Below are 11799 nucleotides of genomic sequence, written 5' to 3'. Positions count from 1 at the left end.
GCAGGAATATGAATAGACATCTGTGTGAATTTCTGGCACAGATTGGTAGTTACAAGTATTAATATTTTTTTCAGTGAATCATGAACAGGGTTATTCATAAATACAACAATGTATTAGTGAAAATCAGGCTTTTAGTATTACATTCACATCTGATTTTATAGTTACATTAATAGAGATCATTATAACATTCCACAGGGAAAGGATTTGTATGAGTTCTTTAGGTTATAACATTGTATATTCACTTATAATTTTCTGCTTACTGTCAATACAGCCAGCTCAGTTATACTGTACAAAGGTTTACTAGATATCAGGTTGTAACAACAGATGTGGAAAAGGAAATGCTCTTTTTTAAATCCCTTGCCCCATGCTCCACAAACCTTGAAGGCCTAAACTTTCTCCCATTACAGTGCAAATGTATCCTATTGTTGCATATAAAAACATGGAGAAACACTGGAGAAAATACTGGGAGTTAGGAGAAGTCAGTCATGTACTTCCACTGTTTTTTCCCTTCCAGATTATGGACCATTGGAATAGTGAGTTTTGTGATGTCCTTATCCTTAAGAACCTGGACTGTGACCTCAATAAATAGCCTTTAGATGGCTATGACTTCTTTAGACATAGGGACATTGTTAGCTGTGAAGTTAATGTTGTTAGTCTGAAGCCAAGTAAACGTGACATGACAAACAGTCATAAAGTCAAATAGATATGACAAATGCCTTTTCAAATGAATTAGTCTAAAGAAAAAAAATGTTAAATTTGACTTTTCTAGGGTTACTGGGGTCCAAGAGCAATGATTGCAACCCAAGCACCAATGCAGGAAACAATCAATGACTTTTGGCAAATGGTCTTCCAAAGAAAAGTCAAAGTCATCGTTATGTTGACAGAGCTGAAAGAAGGAGATCAGGTTAGTATAATCTTCTGCAATGTAAAATCACAAAATTCCAGTTTCTGAATAGCATCAGAAAACTTTTCAAACCAAAAAAGTATGTATCTCAATTTATGCTTTTGGCTTTTGTAATAAGAATTATTACACCTTTATACTTTGAATCATGTTGAAATAACTTTTGATGAAAAAGTAAGCATTCATTTACCATGCATTTTATAATAAAACTGACATCTCCAAATATTTTAAAGTACATTGACCCCATACATTAATTTAGACGAAAAGGTCAAAAACTTGAAAATGAAGGACTAATTTGTACTTTTATCCTTTCTAGGAACTCTGTGCACAGTACTGGGGAGAACAAAAACAAACATATGATGGTATAGATGTTGAAATGAAAGATATCAGCCAGTCTTCTAGCTACACCATCCGTGTGTTTGATGTCACACAGGTGAAGGTAATAGATAAAATGCGATAGATGAGTGTTTTACATTTGCTTTTTCAATTTTAAACTTAGCCATGCATAAAGGAGCAGCCAAAAGATGAGAAAAATGCTTGTGTTATGAAGTTTTTATAGCTAATTTTATTAGTTCCTTACTCTAATTTTTAAATATTTTAAAATTAAGACTTTGCTACTCAGCAGTGATTTAAAAGCTATGTCAAACATAAGTAAAACAAGATCTAGAGACCCCTCTAGGTGGTCAGCTTCCTCTGTTTCCATCTTCTTCCTGGGGATGGTAATTTACTGTTGTCTCAGACCATCAGCAAACTCTTCTGTACTATAAACTGGCTGAACAAAGTATCCACCTGCTAAGAGAGTGGAAATGAGTACACAGTACCTAATCACTCTTGTGTACTTAGGCCAAATGCCTGGGTGCTTACCAACCTCATGTCCCTGCAAAGAAAGATCAGGTCACAATCTAGCTTTTTGTGATCACTTTTTTTTTGTTTTTTAGTACCTGTAGAGTGAACACAATACATGGTATTATCCTGTGATTTCATTACACATTTATCTGTGTTGCAGAGGAAAGAAACTCAAACAGTGTATCATTATCAGTACCATAACTGGAATGGCATGGATGTTCCAGAAAACCCCAAGGACTTGATCTCCATGGCTCTAAACCTCAGAAAAAAGCTCCCAGATAAGCCTGTCGCTGAGGACAACAGATACAGCCGGAGTGTTCCAATTGTTATTCATTGCCGGTAGGTGTGGACTCTGCAGATATTTTAACATATTTCTAGGCTTTATTATTAGGTCTGTGCAAAGCTTTGGGTGCTGATTTGATTTGGAGGAGATTTGGACTGATTTGGTGGCTGAATCTCCAAACCGGGATTGAATCAGGGGACCAATTAAAAGGTCTGAATTGATTTGAAGCTCTCCAAATCAATTCAGAAAAGATTCAGAGAGCTTTGGTGATTTGGGCAGTCCACACTAGCTGTGGCAGGGAGCTGGATCCAGACTCCATGCTGGTACGTAAGGGGCAGGGGACAGGATCCTGGAGGAGGGGTAAGAGAACCCCATGGGGGGACCCCTTCCAGGCCATCCCCTGCCTGCTCCCCCAGGCTTCCTGAGTGCTTCCCCCCCCCCCCCAAACCGCTCCTGGTTGTTTAAAAAAAAGCCCCTACTCACTGTCTGCTGGAAGGTGGGGTGGCAATCCTCACTGCCCCTCACTGCCCCACACTGCATGGAGGGCTCTGCCATGTGCCCCCCATGCAGCATGGGATAGTGGGGGGGGCAGCACGGATTGCCCCCTCTGCCTGGCAGCAGCTGGTGTGTGGGGGCTTTTTTTCCCCCAAAGAGCAAGGAGCTGGGGCTGAGCAGGGCTGGGAGAGCGGAAGTGGGTAGGGCCTGTGTGATCTGGAGATTTGGCTAATTCGGCAGCAGCGGAATCTCCGAATCAGATTCAGAGAAATCGATTCAGGGGAGTGATTCAAATCACCAAATTGAATCACTTTCCACCAAATTGGCTGAATCTGAATCCAAAGTGAATACTAGCTGCTTCACACAGGCCTGTTAGTTATGTTTGTTAATCACAGTTGCATAATTCTCACCTTGGCCCCAAAGATTTCTTAAAGCCTAAATTCATCCTACAGGCCCTGCCAGCTTTCAGAGGCACATCACAGCAGCTCTGTGCTCTGGGCAATGATGGTGCAGCCACCATTACAACAGTGCCTATTTTTGTATTGGCCCCTCCCCATTACAGATAGCACACTAGACTGCTACCCTGCTCACTCCTGTCCCAGTTATGCTCTGGTCAGCTTTTCTTAGCAGATGCTTCCAGTGACAGAAATTTGAACTGCATATTATGCTGCATAGGAAAGTAGCTGTAATCTCCCATCTGCTGAGGTGGCAATAATGGCTGAAGGCCAATACTATTCAATGAGTAGATGTTGCTGGCTGGTGACCAAGAAAGGTGTCAGGTCACTCCAAAGTCCTAGGAGGCTTCTAGTAGATTTTAATGTTGTATCTTCCTCTCCTCCCAGCCAACCTCTCACATGTGGAAGAAGTCTATCATTGTTCTTTTCTCTTTTTGGCACAGGGGCCGAGTTCCTTCAGGGAGATGAACATTTCACTAAACTTAGCATAGGGATGAGTATCTGGATTTGCTTCTCATGCTGGCTGTTACATTTGTCACATGGCTAGATGTTGACTATGTTTTGTATTCCATGAGTGGACAATGTTGTTGAGTACCAACACCAGAGTCAGTATGCATCTTCAGAGCAAGCTGTATGGGGGTGGTGCATACTCCCTTGTAAAGATAGTCAGTAATTCAAGGTACAAGAGCCAGTTGTGAAAAACTGTGTGTTCTGCTGACATTCTAAAGATGTTCTGGATTACCATAAATTCATTCCCACAAGAAATTTCAGCGACAATAATGTTTAAACAGTTTTTTTCAAAAGTCATAAACCTAATAACTAGTCACAGACTGTGCTGATTTTACATTCCAGTAAGGTGTACTGTGCCCTGTTAGAGCATACCAGTTATGGGGCTCAGCAGAGCCCAGCCCTAGACATCTTCCAGAAGCTCTGTAAGACCTTATTTGAGTAGATATTTAGTAAGCAAGGCTAAACTGGCATATTATTTAGGGATAATTTTTTGATACCTTATCTTAATACTCTACATGGTTTTATAAGCTATTTTTCCTCTTATCTTAAGCCACCTGCCCAGGGCAGGGGCTCGGACTTGATGATCTACTTAGGTCCCTTCCAACCCTACATCTATGAATCTATAAACCTGTAGTCTTTGTTGGGAAGGCCATCATATAAATAAATAAAACACATCTTCTACTTCTAGTGATGGATCCCAACAGACGGGCATGTTTTGCGCTTTGTTGACTCTTGTGGAAAGTGCAGAAATAGAAGAGGTAATAGATGTCTTCCAAGTTGTGAAATCTCTTCGGCGTTCCAGGCTGGGAATGGTCACCAGTTTTGTAAGTAAATCCTATTAACTGGAACACATAATAAGTTGCTTTTAGTCTTGAATGTTTTAATAACCTCTGGCACTGATTCTATGTGGGGAATGTTAATTATAATTAGCCCATACCCAATTATTCATCAGCAATTGGAAATTGGCTGTTGTTGTTTAGAAGAAACTAACTAGCAAAATATCCACAGATATTGTAGTGTCATAATCTTATAACTGAAAAGGGTAACAGTAGATGTTATAAACCACTAGATATTTAGGGTGGAATTTTCACAGCTTCCTAATGGAGTTAGGTGCCCAACATCCATTGAATCCCATAGAAAATCTGATAGCTACCTCTTTAGCCAGGTTAAGATATCCACTTTTTGCTTTAGAAGCAGCATTTTTATTAGCATGCTGAATGTATTAAATTCTCCAGCAGTCCATCTTCATTTTCTAACTCTAGTATAGATTATTAGAGAACAGAATCATAGCTATCACAGTGTACTTCATTTACCATCTTGATTCTTTTTTAAACAGATTTTTTATAATTTATGTGTCAAGAGGGATAGATTTGGTGGCTCTTCCTTGGGAATGGGACTATTTTAGATCAAAGGTTCTTAACCTTTTTAGATTTGGGGTACCCCCTAGTTTGACACATGGCACCCTTGTTTGATCCATAACTTTTGTGAATTGAACAGTATCCCATTTCAAACAGTAAATTATGTATTTCACTGCTTACCTAGTTGCCATGAAGCTGGGCAGTGGGGGCAGGGTAATGGCCAGGTAGGGATGAACAAGAGCCTGCACTTGTCTCCTCACACCTGCTTAGCTCCTCATACCTCATGGGATCCTGATTGAGAATAACTGTTCTAGGCAGTGATATTGTACCTGAACTGCCAGGAATTAGGACAGTCCACATGGCTGTGTTACCCTAAATCAGGGGGTTTCAACCTTTTTTAGTCTAAGTGCCCCCGGCGGCTGGATGCTGAGCAGAGGGGCAGGGGATGGTGCATGGCCAGATGCAGGGTTGGGGGGTGGCATGCAGCTGGATATTGAGAAGCAGGAAGCACGTGGCTGGATGCCGAGCAGGGTGGCGATGGCGCATGGCCAGATGCTGGGGGGGGGGGGGGGGGGGGTGCAGCTACAGGCAGAGGAGGGGGAGTGTGGATGGATGCCGAGTGAGGTGGGGGGTATACGGCACATGGGCAAGCAGGGATGGAGTGCCACTGCCTCCCAGGAGCAGGGCCTGGACAGGGTGGGGAAGCTCACCGGGCTGGTGTGTGGCAGCAGCAGCCACCACATGTGAGCTTCCCCACCCCACAGAGAAGCGCCGCTGCCCTCGCCCCACCCTGGCCCTGCTCCTGGGAGGCAGTGGCACTCCATCCCCACCCGCCTACTTGTACCCCTTAGAACTGGTCTAAGTACCCCCAGGGATATGTGTACCCCCGTTTGACACCCCCTGCCCTAAATATAAATTCAGAAATAAATTCCTTTGGGCCAGCAGCCAGAGAAGTTGTCTTCATTTTTCCTGAGTATTTTAGTAATATGAACGTGCACTTCATTTTCAAAACTTAGAAAAAAAATTAACTGCCTTATCACAGCTACTTGGCATTTCCTCAACATTAATAATTTATTTTTTACATTAGGAACATTACCAATTCCTGTATGATTGTGTTGCCACCATCTACCCTCCGCAGAATGGACAAGTAAAGAAAAATAGCAAACAAGAAGATAAAGTTGCATTTGACAATGAAGTAGAAAAAGCAGATCAAGAAGCTAATTTGGTTGCTATTGATCTCACCTCAGTGCCGCCAGAAGCTAGAAAGGATTCGGAAGCATGTGAAGATTCTAAATTTGCAGACTGCATTAAAGGAACAGAGAGTTCTACAAACGGCCCCACAACTCCAGTTTTATAATATATAAGTCATGGTACAGATTTCTATATGCAAAGGAGTTTAAAAAAACAGAATAAGAAGCAGACATTTCCTTTTTCCTCACCGTTTTTGAAACAGATTCACCCTGGGTCCATTTTTAGGAGGTACGGTATTCAAAGAATACTTGAAAGTTGTGGCACTGTAAAAGTTTAATTTTCCTGTAGATTTATTTGCATTTTATACTTTTCGACAAATTAACTATTTTTCATTTTTTTCAAGTTTGTACAGAATATTGATGTTTCTAATGATATTCTAGTTTTGAGCATTGGGGAGATGAGTGATGTTACTTTTTCAGTCTTATTTCTTGTTGCAAGGAAGAAAGTACAATTTATCTACAATCATAAATATGACATTTATAAAAAAAATATAAACTATAAAATTTCAGGTACTGAAAATATAAGTTGTCTTGTAGCTACTGTATCTCAGTCCAAGGCAATTTCAAATGTAAGATGACCCTGTAATAATCAGATTCCATACACAGAAAATTGATACATTTGTTATAATTTTCCATGTATATAACCTAATTAATGGAGGGTTATTTTAAATTTGTACCCCTCCTTCCCCCCATTGCAGCTCAAAAAGCCGTGACGGAAGGCAGTAGGGGAGTCAAGGGACCTGACAACTGTTTCTGGACTCCTGTCACCTGTCCCCACACCACTTCCCTCTCTGGTCTTTGCTCCATGCCCTGGCACTCATCCCCTTACAATGCCTGTCCCACCAGGTACCTGCCCCCTCACCTGTTCCTCCATGTCTGCCCCCTGTGTCTTCCCCTGCATCTGTCTCCACCCCACTCCCCATGGTGCGTGCACCCCCTGGCACGTGCAGCCCTAGTACTTCCATCATCTGGCCTGACCCCCCTTTTCCTGCGCCCAAGCACATACCCTCTGGCTTTGGCCCCCACTCCAGCCCTGGGCATGGAGCACATGGTCACTGGGCATGGAGCTCATGGTCACTCCAGCTCCCACCTGGCCATACAGCAGCAGTTGCATGCACTTCCCAGCTCTGTCCCCAGCTGCAGCCCTGCCCCCTACCCCAACATTGGAGCCACCACCATTGTAACTTCTGCTAAGTGGCTAGAGAGGGGCAAGAGTCAGCATGTGCTCTGTGTCTTGGGCTGGCCAGAGTGGAGCCAGAGGGCAAGTGGCAGTGGGGGTGGGGAAAGGGGAGAACCGGGGGGTGAGGCACAGTAACTGCCCCTCCATCTCTGACCCCAAGCCCAAGCCTGGATTGGGGCTGGAGTGAGAGCTGCACCAACTGCTTGCCTCCCCACCTGTATTCAAATCCAAAATAAGGGGCTTTCCCCCTCGATGTTAAATGTGGAAAAAACCTCTTATCTTGGATTAGACTAAATATGGTAATTATTTCCTTACCGTCTTCAAATTGATCTGTTGGGGAAGGAATATGAGAAATTTCAAAATGTTGAGGAACTACAACCTGAATTAAAGTCACTGGGAGTTGAAGGTGCTGTGCAGAACAAACACAGTAAGTGTTGGCAAATCTGTGGGCTGGCATATGTCAGCATAGCTCCATCAAAGACAATAGAGGGCTGCCTTGGCTGAACTTCTTGCCCTGTATCCTACTAAATCTATGAGGAATGTAAGCTTTGCATTTGTCTAACTGACCTCAAGATGTCCCTGTTGCTCCACACAAACACATCTGAGACTTCCTATATCACCCTCAAAGAAAGTTCAGCATCTGAAATACTGAATGATTGCTGAAGTTCTGATGGACAGAAATGTCAATTGCTATTTGGCAACTTAAGAATCTGTTTTAAAGGCTTTTCTCACTCTTATTTTCTGTTTAAAGAGAGCAGTCTGTCAGTGTTTTTAAAATCTATTTCCTATACTCACCATTTCAAAATACTTGTACTATCTGTACTATTCTTCAAAAACATTGTAGAGTTTATTTAGTAGTGTTATAATATGATGAGGATTTATATGTTATCTTTTGATAATTATATTGCTGCCTTCGTGGACTTTAGTCTGTTTTAAAGCCAGATTAAAAGGACAATTAATGAGTAAGTTGCACAGTGAAAATTATTAAAAAATATAGGCTTATATGTAAAGTTGCTTATACATTAAAGCCTGAAAGGGCTTGAGAATTAACCTGTTTTTTTGTAGATTATGTAAACTGATTGTTTTCTTATACATTAAGTAAAGGGTTTTGAATTTCCCAGCACATTCTGATGTTAGTAGAATAGCAGCATTTCTTCATTCTTCTACAGCTGTCTTCATGAAAGCAGCACAGATACTTCCAAAAGTAGGTAAATATCTTGACTCCTGTTTTTCCTCCAGTGCTCCAGTATATAGATATATATGTTCACACTGATTCAACTAAACACCTTAAAATATGTGGAAAACTATACCAATATCAGTCAATATGGGTACTTGATTAAAGGACTCATAATCTGAAAGCTCTGGAGATGTGCTTGGGTCAAAGAATTAAAGTGTGATGGGGTTACCTTAATTTTCTAGTTGATCTAGGTTAAATGCTTCACAAGTGTGCACCTGAAATCCTGTTTGGAGAGACATCAGAAAGCAAGAACAGCAGAAATTTCCCTGGCTGGAAAATTGAGTAAAAACTCCGTAGCAGGAAACTACTTGTAATTAATTAGTTTATTCCAGTCTAATAGGGGTGCAGCTGTGGATGCACAACATTTACTGCAGAGCTAATTAGTCTACTCCACAGTACATATCTTGTGTAAACACGCCCAGTAACTCCCGAAGCAACAAACACCTTCTTTGAAGGTAAATAACCCTAAAGACCAAAATCTCACCTGGTATAAATCCAGGTGGCTTCACAAGTACACCAGCTAGAAATATGTCCTCTACATCCTTTACATTTTCAATTAAAATTAAATTAAAATTTTAAATTAAATTAAATAAGGGTTTGGACTGTAGAAATTCTCGAGAATTCTTGTTGGTTGATTTTCCTTCTAATGATTTAGCAATTGGTTCACAGTGTATTTGCTTCAAAATTGAGTAGCAGTTTTTTGATCTCATTTGTATGGATGCTGATGTAAGGACAGATTCAAAATTACTGGTATGTTAACTCTTGTGTATTTCACACCTGCAACACTACCCCAAAAAGTGCTATAATGAATTATATTAAACCATCTCTTCATTACTTTATTCCTATTTAGTATCCCTACTCTCTGCAAGTCCATACACAGAATCTGATGAAGTAGGCTCTTGCCTAGGAAAGCTTATGCATTTCTGAATGAGTTAATCTCTAATATAACACCCTGCCATGCCTTCTGTCAGGTTTTTAGTAAATCCTAGTGTGACAGTTTGAAGAATCTATGTACATCAAAGTAATGCTGTTTGATATTGGGCATTTCCCATATGTATCTGTGACAAACTGAAAATTGTGTATGTAGGAATTATTTGCTTCTCTGTTGTCTTTTTTCCTCCATACTAGCCCAAATCCAATGAGTAGTGACATGTGGCCAGCAGCAGAGGGTTGTTAAATTTTGATACATGTATAATCAAACCTTTTAGACAAAGAATTTTAACTACTGACCAAAGGAAAAGTTTTTGAATCTGGACTCTTGGAGAAATGTAATTAAGCGATGGGTCATACAGTAGAAGTCTTTGGCTGATGAAGCTGATCAAAGGGTCACCTGAAAAAGGACATTAGCGATCTCTGCTCATTAGAGAGAAAGACGGAGACAAAAATTAGGTTACAGTAATGAAAAGAATCCATGTTTTGCATGGTAAGCTCTATGTATTAGAAAAGGGAAGAAGAAGGATCCTAGATTTGTCAGAGGGTTTGTCTTCAAATCAAAGAATGCTCAAGAGCAGATAGAAAACAGTCCAGGAAATGAATGTAAGGACAACTCAGTCATTCAAACCTATCTTATTAAGTGGTGCTATTTTCAAATCCACTACCTTGCTCTTCTCTGCTGAGAAAGAGGCTAATTAGCCCAAATTGCCTTCAGAACATTTGCCATTGCTTCTGGTACAGGAGATAGCATATGCAGGGCAGGCTAGCGTGTTTGACAATACCACTGCCTGGCATGGTGAGTTTGCAGTGCTGATATATCTTAAATGTTTTGCTTTGTCTAGATCTTTATATTATTTGTAATTTTTAACATAGATAATATTACATTAAAAAAAAAACAACTTTGCAAGGCCTGTGCTTCAACTACCATGTATCTCAAGAGAAGCAGATACCAAATAAGAGTGCCTACAATGTTGGAGCTCTGGGGTGAGAAGGAAGTTCTTTCTTACTTAATGGAATGGTAATCACTGTTGCTGATGTCAAAGATTCCAGCAAAAAAAAAAAGGCCTAGGTCAAGCCATACTCAAAATAGATCCAGAATAGATCCAGGTTTGTAGGTAGTGCTTAGTTTGAAATTACTCATGTATAATGCACTGTAATGATATGCAAGTTCTTTTAGCAGATTGGCCAGGCTACATTTCTGAACAGAGTCACTTTTGGAACTTGCTGGAAAAAAAAGTAAGTATGGCTAAGTACAAATATCCAGGAAGCCCAAGGCAGAAGCGGTCTAAATATTGAACTTTACTTGAGGGTGCTCTAGGTTAGGTCAGGGGCGAACATAGCAGATGTTTGCCCTTCAGTATGGAGGACTCAGAACCTGCCCTCACTGTCTGAGGCCAGCAGGTAGGGGATGCTCTCGTATACCTCCCTATGTGCCCTGAGGAGTCCCCGACCTGCCAAAGGGTCATGAGCAGAGCCAAAGAAGTGAGCCACCCCTGATTGGCTGCTGGCTAGGGCCCACCATGCCCCCAACCCTCTGCTATGTCACCATGGTCCCTCCCCTGAGCCCAGCTTCAGGTTTCCAGAAGAACTCCAGAGTGAGCATGAGTGCCTGTCATCATGACTTGTATATGCCTTCATGGGCCTGTCTACCTACACCCCACCATGGTGTCCTGCCATCCATGCCTAAACAAGGAGACCCAGAAGTTGTGGTGATGCCTGCTGGTTGCCTTGCCCAACTCACACTGGAGGCTACGGGATATCATGCACACCAACCTGGACCTGGTGTGGCAATGGCTTGCCATGGCATGTGCTTTCATGTCCATGAGCCACCAGCCAGCAATCCCACAATGCCCAGCCACCGAACCTTGTGTTTGCCAAGTCTCCAGGGCTGGGCCACCAACTTTCATGTGGTTAATGAGGATGAAGCCATCCAGGACACCATGGATGCCCGGGTGCTCCAGCACCACCTTGAGACTGTCAAGTACCGGTTCGGGGTCTGTACCACCAGTATCAACTGGTGGGAGTGGATTGTCATGGGTACCTGGGACAATGAACAGTGGATCCAGACTTTCCGCATGTCCTGGGCCAGCTTCATGGATGTTGTTGCCCAGATGGCCCCCCAAACGACGTGCCAGGATGTCAGCATGCAGTGACCCCTTGCTGTGGAGAAGTAGGTGGCCATCGCTGTCATGAAGCTGGCCATCTCCAGCAGTTACTGCTACATTGCCAACCAGTTTCACATGACCAAATCTCCATCTGGGGAGGTGTTTGGTCATTGGCCAACCATTTCATCCACCTCATCGACACCCCACATTCCCATCCTCTACTCAGCTCTGGCCACCCAGGTGGTC

At 42.1% G+C, this 11799-nt stretch overlaps 1 protein-coding gene across 7 annotated transcripts in view; it reads left to right on the top strand.

Moving 5' to 3' along the window:
- Positions 1-10459, top strand: part of PTPRC (protein tyrosine phosphatase, receptor type C) — a 142213-nt gene extending 131754 nt beyond the window's left edge. For 2 of the 7 annotated variants that reach the window (XM_025206325.1, XM_014520770.2), the window contains exons 28-32: positions 770-904; positions 1218-1340; positions 1908-2086; positions 4179-4314; positions 5936-10459. In XM_025206325.1, the coding sequence (XP_025062110.1) occupies positions 770-904; positions 1218-1340; positions 1908-2086; positions 4179-4314; positions 5936-6205 (843 nt within the window). In that variant the 3' untranslated portion in view covers positions 6206-10459. The remainder of the gene's footprint in view (positions 1-769; positions 905-1217; positions 1341-1907; positions 2087-4178; positions 4315-5935) is intronic. The other 5 variants (XM_025206326.1, XM_025206327.1, XM_025206328.1 and 2 more) reach the window with 3 other exon arrangements.
- The last annotated feature ends 1340 nt before the right edge of the window (positions 10460-11799 follow it).

The sequence above is a fragment of the Alligator sinensis genome, unplaced genomic scaffold, assembly GCF_000455745.1.
Source record: "Alligator sinensis unplaced genomic scaffold, ASM45574v1 scaffold34_1, whole genome shotgun sequence".
NCBI classification, from domain to species: Eukaryota; Metazoa; Chordata; order Crocodylia; family Alligatoridae; genus Alligator; species Alligator sinensis.
Note: the sequence above shows the minus strand (reverse complement) of the source record. Positions and strands in the feature narration are given on the sequence as shown.